Source organism: Anneissia japonica, unplaced genomic scaffold (genome assembly GCF_011630105.1).
Source record: "Anneissia japonica isolate Jap-2015-1 unplaced genomic scaffold, ASM1163010v1 scaffold287737_len543101_cov190, whole genome shotgun sequence".
Classification (NCBI taxonomy): Eukaryota; Metazoa; Echinodermata; class Crinoidea; order Comatulida; family Comatulidae; genus Anneissia; species Anneissia japonica.
This window is the reverse complement of record NW_022726340.1, coordinates 347555-369817: the sequence shown is the minus strand read 5'-3', so window position 1 is coordinate 369817 and position 22263 is coordinate 347555. Positions and strand designations below refer to the sequence as shown.

Below are 22263 nucleotides of genomic sequence, written 5' to 3'. Positions count from 1 at the left end.
TGATTACCAATATTATCGGTATTATCGGTAAAGGAACATCGTGACTGCAAAATAATTATCATCAGTTTATCGCCATTGTCATTATTATCATTGGCACCAAAGACATTGCCATCAGCATTGCCTGAAACTTTCAGGACCACTTTAACTTCCTACAAGGAGATAAAAAAATAAGTTCCATCAATATCTCTTGTCACATTAGTTAGTTGTCGCCATAATCTCCATCGTCATGGTAACCGCCATCGTCATTATGGGCATCAGTCATAATTATCAATCACCATCATTAGTGTCAATCATCATTTTCATTCTCCAAGTCATTGTCACCATTACTTTTTTAAAAATCATTAATACCTTGTCTACATTAAAAGATGAAAACCCAACAAAATTATCTTCAGTGTAGGAATATAGTAAGCGGTCACCCCAAGGTAGAGAATTTAGTCAAATCATAGAAATATGCCCTACAGAGGAAAACAACAGAAACATCTCTATCTTTTCAGAAGTTAGTTGTAGTAGCAGGCCGCCCTCAATAGTTTAGTATACCCAAATCCTGATTTACCAAGACAACAAAAAAGAGCATAATTTCAAACGGTCTGTAATTACTTAAATTATACGATTTCCCACACAAAAATTTGGAGTACCGAGCCTCCTCCCATAGAGTTGTAAGAAGCTGAGAGTTTGAGTTAAAGTGTGGGGTGTCACAGGTGCATTGATTTTTGTGTCATAAAAACATTCATGTCATGCAGTTGAATTTGCAGAAAAGTTTTCATAGCCTCCTTTATACACGGTTGAGAACACACAATGTGCAGAATAAAAAAAAGCAAAAACGACGCTCACTATCTGGTCTATTCTAGCAGGGTGCATTGATTTGTTCGTTCTGGCCAACGCCCGACCTCATTCAAACTCTTCAGGCCACCAGCCCATAAACAACGTAAATCCCTCAAATTTAACAGAAGACAGATTTTCTCTTGGACAAACATATAAGCTTTAAATTAAATTGTAAACTAAAGTTATCTCAAATAAAAAAAAAAGTGTATTCTTCGAGTAATGTTTCCTATTAAGTAAATGAACAAAACGTGTACAGGGGTATGTCCTTTTATAAGGACATAAAGAAAGCAAACATGAAACGTCTTCTACTAAATGAAGTCACGAGAAATAAGATTCGATTCTATTAACGGGAAATGAGAGCAAAGTGTTTGTGAACAATACACATTCTGCGTCATTATTCGTGACGCAAGTAAATAAATTTTGCTTAATTCCTAAGAATGGTAGAGTCTTAAATCTTAAACGATTAATGACTGCACTTTAAAAAATCATTCCGTTTTTTTCTTTCAACGTTATTTCAGACTCAATTGTTCCATATTAAACATTAAATTACATATAATTTAAACAAAAGCGTTTTACCAGACATTTGAAGCATCTTTTTAATTTTTTAAAATATATAATAATCTTATGAAAAAATATTATGCAATTTACTTTTGGGTTGAAATTCCGATGAGCTTGAAGCCAGGGTCTGGAGGAAATTTGATGTGTTGTACAAATGATTTTTAAAGACACACCCAGTTTTTAACATCGTGCTATCTACTACATTCACGAGTTTTACGTCATTCAGCCTTTTTGTGTCTTTTTGAAATCACTTGTACAGCGTAAACAATTTGTTTTCTCCGGAGCCTGGACTTAAGAAGGTTTGCAATTTAAAATTCTATACTTAAATAGAAAATACGAGCCCGGGTGTTAAAAGTGCTGACAGTATAGGTAGGCTAAAGCTGGTAGATTTCTTTCATAGTTAAAACTTATTAGTTTTTAGTTATTAAAAAAATATTAGGCCTAATTATAAATAAATAATTTAAAAAATTTATTACAGATATAAAGTTAAATCAACCCATAGGCCCCTATGCCTACAATTTTTATTATTGCAGGGTGTTGTGTGGAATGCGCTTGTTACTTGTTATTTTTCTTTCATGTTTGATGTTTGGGGCTGCTAAACTTGTTTTATATTAGGAGCCTTGTTTTTCCTTGGCTTTTCCCTCCTCCTGTATTTGAGGAAATGAATATATATTTATTACATTAAAAGTTATAACCATGGACCTATTAATATGTCCATGTTATAACTATTGTAAAACGCCTGTTTGCACAGCAATCCATGATTATTACCGAAGGCGTGAGCTCCAAAATTAATTTGAAGGCTTTGAAGGAAAACAGTTTTTAGACAATGGAGTTTGAAAGGGTGTTAAAAGAAATAATTGAAAACGGCTAACAAAATAGAAGTTTTGAAAAAAAAAACAAAAAAAAAAAACAAAAACAAAAACCAAAAAATAAAACTGGAGAAACCTGGGGTATTAGTAACCTCAGCTTCTATATAGTTAAATTTAAAAAAATCGTATATTACTAGAACTTCCCGATTTCTTCAAAAACATTAATGTCAGTAGAATATGCATAACAATTGCTTTTCAGCCAAGCATTAAGGATAACCAACTTACAAATTTTTCTAATGAATTTGCCATAGTGTTATTTATGGGGTATTGTCCTTCCGAAACAGGATCGTTCCCCTACCCTCACACACAGGGGTGGCACCTTAAGGGTACCCAACGGTGGACCGAGGTCTCCGACAAATGTGTATGTGGGCGTGGTCGGGGCGTTGCTCAAAATCTGTCGAAAGTAGTCTATTAGGACGAAACCACGAAAACTATGCCGACTTAAAGGCTTATTTAATCTCAAATGTAACGGGGGGGGGGGGCTCATTCCTCTCTGCCCACCGCTAACACCACCCAAAAGAACGACCGTCTCTATAGGCGGTCCACTACAAGTCTGCTTACAGAAAAAATATTTAAAAAATATAATACAATCGCCTCATACATTAGATTACCAGATAAAAACCAGTCTCACTTAATCATCATCGAGTCCAATTCTTCGCGCCCCTAGGCCTACTATTCACTCCCATCTCATCCTAACTCCCACGCCATTTTTGGACCCAGATTTGACGAGTCGAAAACCTCATGATTCGTTCATCATGAACTTTGATTGTGGTAGGCATTTCTCATCTTGGATTTCAGCACTAAGTCTTAACATTATATTGTATTGCAGTGTATAGATAAATTATCGATATGAACTTTGTATAGAGATAGTGAAAAAGATGCTATGAACGCCGGTATATACATGTGAACAAAAACTGGCCTTACATCTAGTACATGCAGTGTATTATAAAAAGACATGACCTTTGTAAGTAGCTATTCAAGTCACGTGACCAGGCAGCCATTTTCACCATGTAAACTGTTGACTGCGCTAGGTAACTTAGCAGATCTTCATTAAATGTTCGCATTGTAGACAATTAGGATCTAGTTGACAATTATTTCTGATAATACTACTGAAGGATGGGAATGGCGAGAAATTCTGTTAACGTTAAAGGTTTGAACTTTATCGTCTGAAGCTAATTTTAATCACATTTTTGATGGCCGGAACGGTTGCCAGGCCAAACGTACACAACCTCGGCGACCGTGATGTTCTTCGAAAGGATCATCGAGGCGATCACCGACAAATATTAGGTGATATAAAGTCTCCTCAAAGCATGGAAGAGAATGAAATTCTTGATCAGTTAGAAGATAATGATTCGTTTCACAAAACAGAGGTTTTGAATTCATTACGTAGCAGTATACACAGTAATGATGGGCAGTTACCGTTTCAGGACTGCTCGATATTTTTCAAGCGTTTGCAGTCCATTCTTATTGACACAGACTGGGATGTCAGGCATCAAAGTATACAACTTATATCTGATGTTATACCCCACTTGAGTACTGATCTTGACAGATGCATGACTTTTGTTATGCCCCAGTTAATTAACAATCTTGGAGATAATAAAGTTGCAATACGAAAATCAGTAATTCAAACGCTTCATGTTTACATGAAATATACACTTAACGTAAGACAAATATTTGATGCTCTTGTAATTTATGGACTTGAAAGCGATGATGCCAAGGTTAGGACTGAAACAACTGTTATGTTACCCATGTTACTAACACCTGAATTTTCCAAGGAAGACTTATCAAGCGTTTCACTTTCACTAGCTCGAAAGCTTTCCGAAAATAAAGACGATCCAGAAATTGCAAATTTCGCTTTAAATAGAATACGTAATTTGGTAGGCGATAATGAGTTTTGTTCTTATGTGGATAACTTTACGCCGCCTGTAAAGCAGGCTTACTATCGGAAGGCAAGTAGGGCGAGTATATCTAGTGCTCGTAGTGATATCTCGGAAATTGATATTTCAACGCCGGTGTCAACTGATTCCTCAAAACGCCGTGTATTGGTCAGACAATCAAATAAATTCACTCAAGATAAAGCAATTCTGACTGAGCCATTGACAAGACAGTTATCAGACGAACATTGGAAAGTTCGCTACAAAGGTGTTGGGGAACTTCGCTCTGTTTTACAATCTTCACCAGACACCTCTAGGATTATACAGGAATTTCAGGCTATTGTTGGCTTCCTTTGCAATTTGTTAGATGATACTAATTTCAAAGTTGTTCAAGGGTCTTTAGATATTTTCCAAGTTCTTGTTGACAGATTAAAGACGGATATAAAACCATTTTTGAAATTAGTAATCACCGCATTAAGTAAAAGGTTCGGTGACTCAATGGTTGTGGTTCGTCAAGCTGTAATGAAAGTAATGATGCAGCTAATGCAAATTCTGTCTCCACAACCTGTCCTCGTAGTACTATTTGAAAGCTTACAGAACAAGAAGTCGAGTGTTCGGGAAGGAGTATTAAATATAACAATTGCAACACTTTTAAAATTTCCAAGTAATGATTTTGATCTAGGTGATTTATCTAGGGTAATCGCACCGACTCTCAGTGACCACAAGCGAAGAGTACGGCAAGCCTCGCTAGAAACATTTGCGGTGCTTGCCTCGGCAATGGGTCCAAATAAAATCGGACCCCTTATTTCCGCTGTCGATCAAGTAGAATTACAGATGGAAGAGGAAGGGGTGATGCGAGCCGTGCAAGCCAGACTTGCACGTCGTCAGCTTCCAAAAGTACGTGGTGACGGATTAGTTGAACATGCAACAATGATGCCATCCTCTGCCACAGCAAGAGCATCTTCATCATGTAGTTATGATGTTTTATGGATTATGAAAGCTGCTGGTGGGACCACGCAGAGTGCTAGAGAAAGAACTGATCATTCTTTGGAATTAGCAGAACTCTCTGATGCAGCACCTCAGAAGCGCTTCTACAGTGCGGGAAAAGGAAGGGTAAAGCTTCCGTGGGGAGAAGATAATGAAAATAGGATTCAATTAAATGGCAGTCAGAGTGACAGGGCCCATGCCAACAGTGCCCCCAGCCATCAGGTAACTAGTTACTTAAATTCAAATAATTTATAGTCAATATTGGTGGCATAAAAAATCTCCCAACAAGGGCTCCAAGTTCCCAGACGAGAGGTCCAAGTTCCCTGACGAGAAGTATAAATTTACCTCTGCCCCCACTGTGTTCATGGAGCAAAATAGGCACGTCAAAAGCCTAACGATAGCATTCCCACAGCTTCTTTTTTTTTAAGTAAGTCCTCCCTGATAAAATAATTGACTTATTTCCCGGTTCCCTGGCTGGAAACTCTGTGCTCCCAGCACCATTGTTCCTGGTCCTGCAACTGGTCAATATGCTATGCCATCGATCGCCATTATATTCTAAAACGTACTATAAACTATACATTAATATAATACAGTACACAGTCTCATTCTCAAGTAGATTTGTTCTGGGTTGTCTAAGTAAATAAGACTACTGTGTATGACTGTCTTAGCCTCTCATCTTACGATCAATAATTTTTTTACACTTTCAATACTTCGGTGTATGTGACTCGCTGTAAGTAGTGTGAATGAGTGGGCCATGTTTCATATAATTACTTTTTTACACAAATGTTAGGGCAAAGGGATGTCTTTTTAACATTTTTCTCTCTTAACTTGCTTTCCACAATTATTGTTTCCATTTTTGGCCTGTGTTTTGGGCCAGATCATTTTTTTATTTTGTTTATTTCTTTAAAACCACAACCAACAGCAAAATAAATTCACCAATAATAGGAGGGTTAATAAACAAGAATGCAAATACAAAAAATACAAAACAACAAATTGAAAAATGGATGAAACATCAAGGAAAAAAAAGATCAAAAATGATCAATTACAGTACACTTAAAACTTTATGCCTAAACTGATTAAACGAATATGAAAATATATCAAGATTATTATCTTGAACTAAAAGGGAATTATATAATTTACTTAATCTACAAAATAAATCATCATCATCATCTTCCAGTACTGTGCATATCTATTTTTTAGATGCTCACACAATGCTAAATGGTATACATCACTGCTAGCAGATGGTTGTCTATTTCGTGAATACTTACCTGGATAAGCCGACTAATTGCCTTATCTCTCCCAACATTGAACTTTTCTTACATAATTGTATGCATTGTTTATACAGTCCATTTTTATGTAACTTGCTGACATTTTGCTAAATTTTTCAATGAAATAAAGTGCGGGGTATAACATACTGGTAGGCTAATTGTTTGCGTGCAGAGACCTCTAATGCATACAGGACAGTATACCAACATTTTGGCCAAGAGTTTTTCTAGATAGTGGTACTGTATGATGTATTAGGCATATGTGGACCTGTGTGGTAGATTGCTTTTATTTTATCACAGTATTTAGCTGCTTTATCTACTGTATCTCTACCATAATTCTTGTAACTTACAATTCAGGTGTTACGGATATATAATCCTAACCTTAGTTCCACGTACCACATTAAAATCATAGCATTTTCCTATGGAAAATATCTCTGGTCTCCTTAATTTTGTTTTCAAGGCACAGAGTTCACTGAACTTTTGTTGTCAAACAACTGACACTTGACTTCTGTGGACATCTTGTTTTCTAGTGATGCTGTGTATTATGTATCTGTATGTATCATTCCTGATGATGACATAATTAATGTCGAAATATTGAATCCTGACACAATGGCGTGCATTTTGATACTTGGAGTATGTATTATACTATCTTATCCGTTACTGTACATGTAAACTGTATTCTGGTGAGTTTCTTTTAATGCAGTTTGCTAGAGTCTAGTTACTCCTAAGGTATAGTGTATAAGTATAATTGACCCTTTTAATGCAGGATTTAAGCCCATCTTCAGGTGTAATTCCATGAGTAATTTAAAGGTATCATCGAACTGTGCTCAAACTATTGCCGCCTTAAAGATTTTGAAAGAAAAATCTATAATGTCTTTGACTCAACAGTTAAAAGTATATTACCGTGTAGCTGGGTTGGGTAATGATATGTGTTTATCAAGATAATAGTTTGGTCAAGCTATGTATGCACGGTACACAGTACACTGTACAAATTTCTTTTCCCATTGGTCTATATGGTACAAGTCAATATTTCTAGTAAAAATGCATTTTAAAACAAAGAACATTGTATCCTCTCTGTTAATTGATGCGGCATAAAATATTTTCTTGTCCTTTTGACCGCATATTGATGGCTCGGCTGACGGTAATATCTCAAAAGAGATCAATAAGGAGCAACCATGGAAATATACTTTGTTATTTTTTTTATGTAAAGTATAGTGCCACGTAAATCTAAAAATGTTATACAATTAAATTGCTTAATTTTTTTTTTCAGTAAGCTATTAGCTAAAAATTGGTTTTAACTAGAAAAAGTATAAAATGCCATTCAAATAGTCTTTGGCAAATTTAAATTATTTAAATTATAAAATGGGCTATGTTATGGAAAATTATTTACACAGATATGATGTTTAATTTTAATCAACAAATCCTGTTTCTGACAGTTACTGTATCATCAAAATTATTAATTGGGTAATAATTTTGCCAATTTATTGTTGTTGGGAAAGTTATCGCAGACGATGTTTGGATTCTTTAGAAACTGTTGATAATGGCAACAGCTGTGGGTAGCATATTGTAATCATTCAACGATAATCTCAGTTATTGTTTACTTATTCTTTGAGTTCAAAGACGAGATCAAGTAAGCAGTTAATTTGGCACTTATTGTAGCTTGTTCAAAATAAGATGTCAGATTTACAGTACAGTGTGTCTACGTTTCTCAACTTTCCAATCTGATAATATTATTTTTAAATTACAGTTAATTATTTAAAATCATTTGTATCAAGATTTCTCACAATGCTTTGAGATTGGAGTTAATCTCCTTTACTTTCATGCTGCTTGTTTTTGTTTATTATTGATTTTCTAAAAATCAAAATTTATATTTTATCAAGGATTTTGTAGAATATTTTTACTTTATCAAATTCTTTATTGTTTGTGTTTTAATGGCATTATTTATTAAGTGTTTAAAAATTTTTTTTAAAAACCATATTTATAAGGGGTGACCCTTCAAGCGTATCCTAAAATGTTTATGAGGCTTAAGGAGTGGAGTTGCCTTTAGTCCTAAGAAAAAGTTCTGCTGTCATAGGAATTGAACCCAGGAGCCAGCTGGAATTAGAAGGCAAACATCTTGGCCACTAAGCTATTCAGCGCCACTGACATTGGGCTGATGATGGTGGGCTGATTTTTAACAAATTGTGTATTTTTCATGCTCATCAAATTTCCACTGTAAAAGATGGATCTACCTCAGAGAACAAACTTTTTCTGGTGGTACAGTATGCTCCCCAAAATACCCCCTTCGACACCTCACAGGTGTTACAGTATAAGAAGCATTGTATTGATGAGAGTGATTTCAACCATCTGTTGTACTTCCTTGTTCCTCCAGCCCAGTGGCCTTTGAACTCCACAGTCTTCTTGTATGAGCTGCAAACATATTTTTTTTAAATGTCCTTGGTATTCATGTAATTCCACTCACATCTATCTTTAATGTAATTTCAAATTCCAACTGTACAGCAATAACTCTCTCTCCATTAGTGTCATCTCTAAGTTCGTGTATAAGATTAGGTAATTTACAAGGGCAATAATTACTTTAAATGCAAACCATGGTCATTTTTAAATGAGGTTTATGTTGGATGATAAATTGGATAAAAATTACGACCACTGTTACGTTGCCTGTTGGTGTCATGTTCCAATTAACAAGCACTACATTAAAATAGATCAATACAAGCAAGACTGCCATGGTCACGTTTGAAAGGTTAATGATTGGCGGTAATTAATTTTTATAAATTTGCATGATGGAGGAAAAAGATGAGAGAGTACTGTGTATCAGGAAAATTATAATCAATGATTTTGTTGTATGGTAAAATATATTTTTGGCACTGGACTTGCATCCAAAAAGTGTTGCTGTAATGTGATTTTCATGATAATTATGACAATTGAGAATTTGACAATCTTTCTGTCATGCCACAAAAACACACTGATATTTATGTATTCACTCAGCAACATCAAACTCAGTGCAAAAAGAATTTGGTACATGAAATGTATGTGATCACTTTGCTATTAAAACAAGTAAATAAACTCAATTAAATAAGCCTTTAAAGCCCCTAATTTTCATATTCTTCGCCCTCGGACCACTTTTGAAACATTTTGAGTGATGCCTGACCACGTCCACTTTGCTCACGTAAACTTGTATCGTGAAAATTAAATAAATATGTTTAGGGTCGTCCAATTTTTTAGGGTACAGTACTGTAGGTCACATTCCGCCAACATAACAATTTTGTTAGGCCTAATGGGCAATTAGTAATTTGTTCTGAATATTGATTTTTATTAGATTTTATGAAGTATGTTTTTTAACTCCATGGTTACATTTACCATAATATAACCATATTCACAAAAACCATCAAACAACCAGAGTTATTGACATGTTAATTTTTTTTAAATTAGTTTTTCTAAATTTTGAGTATATCGTATCTTCTTGATTTTTATTTAATGAATTTTTAGATACATTTTGTCACTTATGATTTCAGAATGATCTTTATTCATTATTCCTGTACCTTTTCTCTCAAATCTTCGAAAATGACAACATGTACTTTGCTCCTACGCCGCAAAATTGGAACTTTATTTTATTATTCCCGATTAATTTTCCGAACAGCGATAAACCGAAACAACGCCTGGACGGAAGAGGCAACTTTTGACCTGATAAGTAAGAGTTTTGATGGAACAGGGAGTTGTTATACTAACTATAACACCCTAGATGGAACAAGGTGGACTGCCCAAACCTACAGGCTCATAACTGCCAAAATGGAAGAGCTGGGCTTTGGTTTTTATAGGGGCCAAATTATTAATTAATACAAAAACAGTACAACCAGGCTAAAGATCAGTGACAAGTCATCGGCAAAGCTAATGTCATGAATTCACATCCCATAATGCAAGCTTGCGCCTGCGATTTCACAACATGACCTTCTAACTACCCACTAAATATACAAAGCATGAACGATGATTGGTTATTATGTATTTAACCCGCTAAATGTGAAGACGAGTTGCGTATGAATACAGTTATTAAATCACGTCAACAAGCAGTAAGAACCTTGACTGTTAATGTACTGCTAAATGCGTTGTCATAGTTTTGATGGCAATATTTTGAGTATGAACTTCAGGGTTCGAATTTCCTCAAAATTCTCCATCAGCAAATAGTTGCTGTGGGCTGTGGCTTTACCTTAGCAATTTATTCTTCTTCTACAGCAACAAGCTTCGTAAATTGTTTTAAGAATACCATAGGGCTATATAAAGTGTAATTGTATAATTAATTGCTAGGCCTGGATCAGGCAAATCAATTTTGTCAGCTTTTGCTGTAGGAGTTTGAGGTGCAGCGTGTTAAGGTTTTAAACTTCTGATCGTGAGATCGAGAATGCGACACTGACGCTAGTCGCATTGCTTGTGTTCTTGGGCAAGGCACTTTACTTATGCTTGCCTCTTTCCATCCAGGATTAGCATAAATCCTGGTAGTATGGTGTGGTATTGAATGTTTGGGTTGTGCATGTAAAGCAGCATGGCTTGAGATACTCCCCCAGGGAGCGAGAAAAAATAAATTTAATCAATCAATCAATCAACCAATCAAAGAGGCAATAAAAAGTACTGTCCCATTGCCAGTCAAAGAGTTTACTTGTCCCCCAATATTTCCCCCACCAATTTATTTGACACCATATTAATGATCTGACTTGATAAAATTTTTTAAAAAGTATGATTTGTATGTAGGCCTATATATGGTCAGATAAAAGAGGTGGTTTAGAATTAGTTTTGTGTTTTTTCTGAAGAAAGTTTGAGTTGAATAATAATCATAGTCCACTTGTATATGCCCAAGTAGGTATGTGGGATTTGTGGGATGGGGTCTCAAGGGATTATTACATGATACAGGTAACTGTTGCTAAAGCAAATTAAGCCACAGAGCTACAGTACATAAGGTAGGAGCACCGATAACTTATAAAATTATTACTAAAACCTTATGAAATGCACAGAGTTCGCTTTCATTTCAATATTTATTTTTAATATTGCAAGTAGCAGGAGGGGTACACAAGTCTTAAGGCTGCCTCTTTGAAACGAGCAGGATGGAGGAGAAGGAGGAACACAGTAAATTAGGCCACCTTTCTGTATAACTAGCAATATGCTGACCTGGTATGCATAATTAATAGTATTGTTATGAAAGAGGTCTTATTACAGCTTGACTGGGTAATCTTCTGACAGATCAATGTTATGAATTATTGATGTATTTTATGGATGTCGCTACATGATTACAATTTTTTGGTCAAGCCGGTATGCTTGCATTTCAAATGCATTTCAATAGTAATAAAGATGGCCTGGTCATTCAAGCATGCTCTTAGCAGGGATTCTAAATTAAAATGGTGTTCCATTTTCGTATTGTTTTTTTACTATCTTCTGCTGTGTTTTGTCTTGGTTGTGAATTATAGTAATCACAGACCTATTACAGAAAGCATAGAGCATACACAGTACATACCCACCAACTCTACTATACAATGGTATGGTAGTCTAGTACTGGAATACTGTATGAAGCCTGCTACCTACTTAAATAGCAATTGTTCCTCAATTCTCCAAAGAGTCAACACGTGCATTGCTCCTACGGCGCAATTTTTTTAAAATTTAACTTTGTTTACTCGGGACTCGCTATTCCCCTAAGATGAATCGGAAAAAACGTCTGGACAGAAGAGGCAAAATTCGCCCTGATAAGTGTGTGGGGGGTCTATCCGGATACAAGAAGGTTTTGATGGGACAAGGAGGAACGCACAAACCTACGGGCTGATAATTACAAAGATGGAAGAGCTGGGCTTTGGCTATAATGTTTTCATAACAAAATTAGCGAGTGACCTTCTAATTACCCACTAAATTTACAAAGCATGAACGATGGTTGGTCGTAGGGCCGCAGGCGACTCGCTGGCTTCATACCCGTTAAATGTGAAGGTGAGTTGTGTATGAACACAGGCTTTGTTAATTGTGTTTCCATGGATATAGACTTGCTTTTTGTTTTGTTTTCATCGATCTACAAACTATAGGTGTTATCTATTTATCTACAATTTATTTATTAAAAATATAATAATATAATAAATACGACTTTCACATATCCACTTAAAAAGTGCTCAAGGCGTAAGAGACGGAAACTTGAAAAATTGCTTTTTGTTGCACATTTAATCTGAATTTATGCTGGATCCCACTGGGGTATATGTATCAGCGTGCATCATCGATCTACAAACTATAGGTGTTATTTATTTATCTACGATTTATTTATTAAAAATATAATAATATAATAAATACGACTTTCACATATCCACTTAAAAAGTGCTCAAGGCGTAAGAGACGGAAACATGAAAAAAAAAAAAACTTGACTGAAAAGCGTAGAAATTAACCCATGAAATGTTCTGAGCTAGAACCTAAAATAGCAGAAGAAACCAGCATCATTGTTTTGTTTACCAGCACTTTGAAGCCCGCGAAGAGAGCTCGCTGTTCACAACTCACAAAAGCTCTAATGTTCTCTAATATATTTCTTTAATAAAGATTGTTTAATTGGGTCAATGCTGACAGGACAAATTTACACCGCCATAGTACTGAAACTAAATAACAATCGTAATAAATTAATTTATGCCATGTCTTGCCAAGGGATAAAAGGAAATATTATTTTTTAAACTGTTGCTTTTTAGGTCCATAAGTTAGCAAACCAAAACCTAGTTAGACTCCGTAGGTAGTAGTATTCACAGCTATGCTTGTAATGCAGCTTTGTAGTACCAGCCAATCTGCATTCAATTCTACTGTACAATATCAAACCAAGTACTCATTTATACTGTACTCCCAGGAGGAGAGAGATAAATATAGGCCAATTGCCTCGCCCGAGGTAGAGACAAACTTTAAATGTTGAGAAATCCTATCGATTAATACTGTACTTTTAGTCTGAGTTTTACATAAAATATTGGGAATGCGCAGGTCTTTGTTTATTTTTTGAAGGTCTTTGTTTTCTTGCGAAAATGTTTTGATAATGATTTTGGCTCTATTGCGTGAGTTACGATTGCGTGGGCATAGTGTATATATAAACTTACATGTCTTGTAGTCTGTGTAATTAAGGTATTGTAGCCTACAGGTAACATTTTCAAATTAGAATCTATAGTGCTTGCATTCACGGACAACACTTTGAGATTGCATCACTAACTAGTAATTAACCCAGTTGTGTTCTGTTTCCATTCTACATTTTGCGTAAACATAGGGTAATGTGATAATCAAATACCATGGTAATTGTATAGTAATTAATGATTACATGTATTCATTTCCCATTTGGAAGGTATAAATGACTTTGTTGAATCATCCAATTAGGTCACTGAGATGTAAAAGTAGGCTCCCAGCGGGAGCGTGTGTCTACTGCCTTGTACAGGAGTTTTTAACATTTTATCTTACTGTATGTTCTTCAATATGCAGATGTATGTATTATTGTAGTGTATCTGGATTTTTCATGAAAATTTTCTTTCATAACAATATTTTGTATAGGCCTACTACTATATTACACTAAAAACACTTTAAAAATGAGTAACTCGTGTTACCACGTAATGTCGTTGATCACGAAGAGTACTACCATGTTCTAGATGGCGTCCTTCAAATGACGGTAAAAGGCGTTCGTAGCGAACGCATGCTGCGTCTATAATGCGTGTTCGAGTTTCGAACGCAATTTTGTTTGAGTTCCGAATGCTATTCGATTGTCAATAGAGCGCCCCCTACCTCGTGGTAGTACAGTAGTACCCATCATGCCTAAACCGAATTTACTCTTTTCCGCCATCTTTAATTGCTACATCATGACATAGTGTCTACGTCCCCGTTGGGGGCAGTAGACACAAAAATAATGTTTGTGTGTGCTGAAAATCAAAATGTAATAATTTCCTACTGTTATATTTTTCCGTATCAGAATGTGTGTCTTCAGTACAGTAATACAAATATTGCAGGAAATTTCATTTCAAATTGTTACCAGTAGTCATAATTCATAATTTCATTTTTTTTATTACGATAAAGTTATTTTATCGTTTCTTATTTTATCACCATCATCACCTTCAGAATTTGTGTCATGCTTTGAATAAAATATTACAAGAAATTTCATTTCATATTGTAATCATAGTCGTAATTCATAATTTAATTTTGTTTTTATACAATATTGTGATTCAATTTCCTATTACATTGTTCCTTATTGTATCACCATCATCATCTTCAGAATATGTGTCATACATTGAACAAATTAAGAAATTACATTATGACCATAGTCATAATTCATAATTTAATTTTGTTTTTCAATTTCCTTTTACAGTATTATTTCTTATTGTATCATCATCTTCAGAATTTGTGGCATAGGCCTACAGTTTGATAAAAAATATTGCAAGGATATTTCATTTCAAATTGTTACCATAGTCATAATTCATTTATGCTTTTTCTCAACTAGAAGAGATGGAAAACATCGAAATTGAAAGAAATTCCTTAATGTACAAATGCTAAATTATACCATTTCTAATTTATGAACTGGACTTGTATTTTCAACATTTTAACTCCGTTAGTACATGTAACTTTAACCAGGCTTAATCCAAATGAACAAATTAAAACAGCAAAATTAAATCATTCTAACCTAACATGCTATACCCTTTGCAATATGGGTAATGCAGTTATTATCATTATCGTATCATGTAGCGTTTTGTCCTTGAGTACAGTATTACCAATATGCAGGGACATATACAGTAATGTAATAACTGTTTTCCCAGTTATCTTCAGATTTTTGTGTAAATTAAACATTTTGTACATTGGAAATTTGTACACTTAGAAATTATTATATTCTTTCTTTTTTGTCTAATGCTTTTATATCATCTATACAGTAGTTCTGTATCTTGTTTTTGTTGGGGGACCCCTTAGCCTGAAACAAGCCTACCAGCTTAAAGGGTTATCCTCTGTTATCCATTTTGACTTATATTGTCAATCTTTTGTTTTTTAGGTTTTGTAATGATTTTTTTATTTTATAATGCAAATTGATTCTGTGTTTTTGGAATGGATCAATAAATATTATATACTTAATTGCTTTGATGCTGTTGAAAGATTTTTTTGATCCTAAAAAAAAAAAATTTAAATTTAGTGATGCAATGCATTGCAATGTGGCAATTTTAATTCTTGCGATCCAAATTCATAAACAGTTAAGCTCTGTCCAGTCTATTTCGTGAATACTTACCTGGATAAACCGACTAATTGCCTATTCTTTCTCAAACATGTGAACACCCCTCGAAAACAAAATGGAACCGTAGGCCCTGGATTGGAATACCTTACCTCGTTATTTACGCGTGTTTTTGGATTGTTAATGTTATTGTCTGGAATTTTCTATTTGGATTCAGAGAAGATGTCTAAGTCAGAGTGTTCTCGCTGTAGGGGGCCCTAAACCTAGCCCCAAGATTGATAACCATCGAGATTTATGCCCTCTTTGCCGCTCGTGCAGTGAGGCTTCCCCTTAGTGGGATTTGTGGGTTCGGCTTCGCCGCAGGTTTCGGCTTCTGCCGCACACGCAGATCCTCCGGGGGCTCCGGAGGTGAGTGGCCCTTCGGCCTTATCTCCTGAGGTTTTGGCGGCTATTTTCGCGACGGTGCAAACAGCTTTGCCAGCGGCTTTGCAGGGTTCTTCGATGCCGCTGCTGCCTGTCCCCATCATCCCCCAGAGAACAGAGTAATGTAAACTATCAAATTTTATTTGAAAAAAATATTTATTGTATTGCCCTTATATAGTCACACATATGATATGCATACTGTTTATATGATCATGATATGATGTCATCATATTTAGGCAAGTCACATGTCTTTGTTAAATAAAACAATTCTGGATGGGTCTTTAACCTTATTTCCATGGCAACCTGAGTGTGTAATTCTTCCAATGAAGTTTTACTGATCATCCATCAAGGCTCTTTAAGACATACACTATACCATCATTGTTTTCCCCCTTGTTTTGCTCACATTAAAACTAGCTCTTATCATTATAATATTGTACTTGATTTACCATAACCATAGAAACATAACAATAGTGCATTTTTATCAGAGTTGTGTAAGGCATCATTAGCAAAACAATTGGTATACAGTAATATCGCAAAGCAAAAATATGACATAATACCAAGGAAGCAGAATCACATTAATATTTTTATAAAGGAATTAAAAATTAGGTTCATTTGAGTAAGTTGTACATTGCCGGTATTAAATACTGCAAGCTTTCTTGCAAATGGTTGACATAATATTGCTGTAGTATTTTTGATAACAATGTAAACTCCATACAGTTTGCATACTACTCTAGGCAGCGTTTTGTAAAATGTTTACTACCAAACTTATGAAAGATTGTAGGCACACGGCCTCGGCCCAACCTAAGATGTAGATACCAGCCCACAAAAAGAGTGTAATCTTCATAATTACGACTTCTATAAATTAGCAAGTTTATGATTAACTCGTCGTGATTGCTTCGCATTCCCAAATGAGCATGCATCGCCTGACACTTTTACAGAAATACGTACTTAAATGCGGTAAATCAAACAGCAGGGTGTCTATGGTCAAGCATTTTTGGATCCACCCTGGAACATACATTCAAGTGACTTTCTGTAGTAGTGATGGTACACAACATGCATCCCACACTCCCAAACTACTGTTATCAATGAATTGGTTAAATTTTTTGTAAATATTTTAGTCAGCTTTGCAGGCCTCCTGAAATGTTCAGTGGCCGGTCTAAGGTTAGGGTAGTACTAGGTACTGTTGAAAGTCCTAAGACACAGTCATTGCAATGAAATGTTTACATCAAGTTTCTTATATTTTTTTTTACTTGAAGCATGAAGATGACCGATGGTCCTACAGAGCTCGGCATAAGTGGACAAGTATTGATGCCGATTCACACGGTCTTACAGAGTTGGCCTTTCCTACCCGTAGAAGACAAGTTCCCAAAGATAAGAGTGCTAATTCTCGAGAAAAATCACCGGAAATAGGTAAGGATCCTCCAGTATTTAAGTAGAGGTGTCGAACGGTGGGGGGAAGGGGGTGGAGGGGGAATCTCAATTAGCAAATTATTAAATGTTAGATTTTTATTCCGGCGATGATTATGGTAGAATATTGTATTATATATTATTTTTTTAATGCCATCATCATAAGCAATAACATGTCAAAATTAGAATTTTCTTTTTCAGTATTGGGCATGTTGTTGTGCAACATATAGTACTATATAAAAAAAGTTCCTTCCAACAAAGATTGGACAATATTATTAATTATTTGAAGCATTTTCATTTTATTTCTGTTAAAAAAGTATTTAATTCTATTAAAAAAGGTTCAAATATAGTGAGATTGTTTTCGCAAGAAATAGTTGATTTTTATATAACTATGTACCACAATATATTTTCTTGTACTTCACATTTATTTCAATTTCAGTTGTCTTCCAAATGGAAAGAATAAGAACATTAAACAAAATACAATGTTAAACTAATTAATTAGCATTGAATGTGGCAATATTGTATACTTTAGTACAGAGAAGCCATTAATACTATAAGTATATTCGACTGGTCTGTTTTGAGCAGCTGTTTCTATTCAAACTGCACATGTCGTATTCAACTGGTCGCAAGAGCAGCACAAACTCCTCACAAGGGCGGCTCAAACTCCTAGCTGTAACAAGCTTAACGAGCACACTCCGAGCTCCTCGGAAAAGGACCAGTCGAATACGCCTTATGAATAACTTTTGCAGTCTCTTTCAGTATAACATCATTTAAAGCTTATACTGTGGAGAACATTAATAAGAAAATGTAAATTTTCATTTTTAGGTCACTGTTACTGGTTTTTGGATGTCATGCCTCAATGCATCTCAAAAATTAAAAAAATCAAAATACAAAAACATACAAAAAAAAAAAAACATATTAAAGTTATATGGATAGATCAGTCGAGCCCTAAACAACCAAGTTTAAATGACAATGTGAATCTGAAATATGACCATGAAGTGAGCAGTTTTCTTCAATATAGAAGTCTCTAATTAACACAAAAAAATCATAATCGTATTAGGGAGCAGGTAAACTGAGAAGGGAATCATTGATTTTTTGTTGTATGGTAGGAAGTACAGTACAATAGTAAGCATTCACCTTTCGTAGCCATGACACTTGTTATGTCAGTACTTTGTGCTACTATACACTGTATTAATATAGTCCCTGTACCTTTACACTGTTACTACAGTATTGCTATTAGTACTACTATGGTTTCTTGAGTTTACAGTAAGCCTGCCTCTAGTATAGTCCCACCTCCTCCACCCAATGATATACTGGCCAGCCTTTCCTCGGGCAAAAGCTCCAGGATATGATTTGAATTAAGTAGATTAGCTGATTTTTACAAATATTTTTAGGAATAATCAAAGATTAGTTTGGATTAGGCATGCAGTGTGATAAACAAGGGGAATTTGATGTGTACAGTGTACAGTAAGCCCACCCTCAAAATCGGCCTACTTTTTGTGTTCAGGTGGTGACGGGTGGATGGGCTACCAGAAGAAATATGGTGCTATATCTACGGTCACTACTACCATACATCATACCCCAACTCTATCATTTACCTCATGAATGATAGGATTACAATAAATGATGATATTTTTATAATATTCAGTAAATGTAAATGTTTGACACTGAAGGTCAAACATTTACATTTGTGATGATTCTTTAATTTGTAATAACATTTCACATTTCTTTAACATTTAATTTTGAAGATATTTGTTTTTTTAACCTAGTAACATTGAATAAAATTCAACATTTAAAAAAATTACAAATGAAATTAAAATTGTTTACTTCATGTATTTAAATAAATTTGTAAACCTTCATTCAATTAAATACAACTATTTGCCTTCGCAATTATTAAGAAATACATAAGTACAGTGGAACCGCAATTTTATGTACAGTACGTATGGTGTACGTAAATTAAAGATTTCGTAAAATCGAGGTCGGGTCAAATTGATACGTACTTTATATGGATATGTACGTGCTTATGATGTAAGTAGGTACGTTTGTATGCATGTGACAAGTGTAAGGCCTTGTTAAGATGAACTGTAGTAAAATTTGGCAAGATAATCTTTTAAAATATTGGTAACCAATCAAGATATTTGCGTATTAAATGGTTGTCTGATTGAAGTAACAAAGGTGCTGACTATGGAAACTATTTTACCTCAGTCTGCAAATCGTAACTGAACTAACCCTCGAAAAGAAGTCCGTGTCTGATGCGGTAACACAAAGGCTATTCAACTCTTATCGCCAGAGGTATATGTGTGAAATTATTTTTACCTATTCATAACTAAACAAGCGACACTGGAAAAGAAGTGCGTGTATCTGACGCGGGCTGCAGCATGTGCTGATTGGAATTCACGCTTCTGCAAGACAGTAGCTCATATTGATAAACAAAGCAAGACTTGAGGCCATGACAGCGTGTCGTTTGATGCTCCCCGACTAATGCATGGGAAAACAAGCAAAACTTTTGCAGCTGTCCATGGTTTAATCAATTGTTTTAATCAACTTTTGGCTTGCGTTTTTTGCTTAAATAACCGTTACTTCTCAAAATTATGATTATTAAATACTGGACTAATGATGAAAACACAAATAAAGGAATTATTTCACAAACTAGAAAGTTTTTATTAGCATGTTTGGTGTTGAAAATACCGATATTCACATTAATCGACGACGTTATTGGTGAGATGAGGTGTACATAAATTCGAGAAATTGTAAAATCGAAGTCTGTAAAATCGAGATTCTACTGTACTGTAATACCATTTCTTTACATACTTTTAAATTTCCCAGTAATCAATTTAATGTCCATTGTGAAAACTCCGTAAATCTATGTAAACAAAATTGTTTTCACTTTTCATAGAAGTTGGCAAATTTTTTGCAAAGTTACTATAATACTGAAGGTTTTGATTTAATAATTAATTTTATTTTAATTTAATTTTATTTTATTTTCCAATTTGAAGATTAACATAGATAGTACAAGTGTATCAGTCAGATAAAACTTGCAATGCTAATATTCCTAAGCATACTATTCTACTTCAAATTGTAATTGGATCATTTTACACCGATACCATACATTCCCATGATCCTTTGCAACTTGCCATATTTTTGCACGGCAAAAGGATTAGAAGTGATCATTAAAATGGACTATTAATAGCCATGTTGTTGAATGTCAACAACGTTATGTGTGTGTTATGTTCTCATTATCTTCCCTCTTTCCCACCACAAGCTATCTAATATTTTAACTAACTTCAATTTTTGTTTGTCTTTCAAACTGTATTTCTTTATATTTTAAACATTTATATGAGTAACGAATTTCCATAAAAGAATGTAATAAAGACTTGTGTCTGAGTCTACAGTACTTTATGTGGTAATACAACTCGGGTTTAGTCATATTTACCATAGTGACTGGAGAAGGTAAAGAACTTCATGGTCCAGAAAATGGCAAGCAGAAATTATTTGTGTACTTGCAGTAGGGGTGGCATATGGTGTACTGTACACAAGCGCATAATATATTGTACGTATCAAAAATGCAGCTTGTAAATTTTATAATTTTGTTAAGGAGCTTTTTTGTTGCACGACAATAGTAAGATCTAGAACGTAATGATGTCACATACAATCCACTGTGCATGCGAGGAAGTTGTTTCTACCGAATTCTAGGATGCAGTGTGGCCTGGATCTATGTTCTGAGAATGCAGAATGGTCACAGATTTTTTTGCTCAAGGTTCACATCAAAACTCTGACCTTTTGATTGTCCAAACCCAGACTGCTGCACCTTGTCATGTCTTACATTATGAAGTACCATGATTTTTTTTTGTTTCCTTTCTTTTTACGTTATATTTTCTGCTTATTAAATATTTTTTAATGTATGTATAATGATGATTAACTACTCTAATATTTGAGAATTTTACATATTTCAACTTTCTTTTGTCTACTTAGGTGTTAGTACCGGGTCATATCGTCAGATGCATCTAAACATGTTGAAACGAGCCTCAATCTCATCTAACACAAACTCAGATTACGGAAGTCAGAGTGCACCACCAACTGAACGAGGTAAAACATTGTATTTCAGAAATATAAATGGTTCTTTTTCAAACCATTCCTGGTCCAGTGTCGTTTTTATTATTTGTGATCAAAACACATAGCTGACATTTTAAACATCCTTTTAGAGCTGTCAAGGTGATTGATGGACAGGTGCTAATTTTGTCTAAACAATGTAAAATGTCACTCTTAGAATATTCAAAATGAAATTTTATATATTGCTAAAAATAGCAATATTGAAAAATCAATATGTTTTTAAACATTATATATAACAATTTTGGAAATGTTAAGTAACATTTCTGGTATTTTATTAGTAACAGTTTTGAAATGTCAAGTATTTTTGAACTTAAACATACTATTTTTACTTAAATATAACAGAAAAAAGCAATTGCAGTTGTTTTCCCATTTAAGATTATGTAAGTCGTTAATTTGTATTATTCATTCTCGATTTTGTGTTTTAAGAATATAACCATAAATCCAAAGTATTATGAAGGATCTATAATAAAATCTTCTTTCTTTCCCCTCAAAAACTGTATATTTAACATAGTTCACCAAAATTATTTTTGTAAAATGTTTACTTAGATTCATCTTCATTCATCACATATCAAGTACATGAACTTATTTGCTGGTTAATACTGTAAAACCTTGAATAGAATTTTGCTAACTTTAGATGGACTTCTTTTCGAAATGGGTCTATTTTCGAAATGGGTCTATTTTCGAGGCTCAAAGTAAAGATGGGGGGCCAACCATGCTTTAGTCGTAGGACTACATCAACTTTTTCTCTAAATGTCAAAACTAAAAGAGCT

General features: G+C 34.5%; 1 protein-coding gene across 1 annotated transcript; it reads left to right on the top strand.

The window, feature by feature from the left end:
- The first annotated feature begins 3254 nt into the window (after positions 1 to 3254).
- LOC117113112 (TOG array regulator of axonemal microtubules protein 1-like) lies at positions 3255 to 21599 on the top strand. Its single transcript, XM_033256354.1, has 4 exons — positions 3255 to 5332; positions 17233 to 17386; positions 21356 to 21469; positions 21586 to 21599. The coding sequence occupies exons 1-4, from the start codon at positions 3443 to 3445 to the stop codon at positions 21597 to 21599; spliced, it is 2172 nt and encodes a 723-aa protein (XP_033112245.1). The 5' UTR covers positions 3255 to 3442.
- Positions 21600 to 22263: the final 664 nt, after the last annotated feature.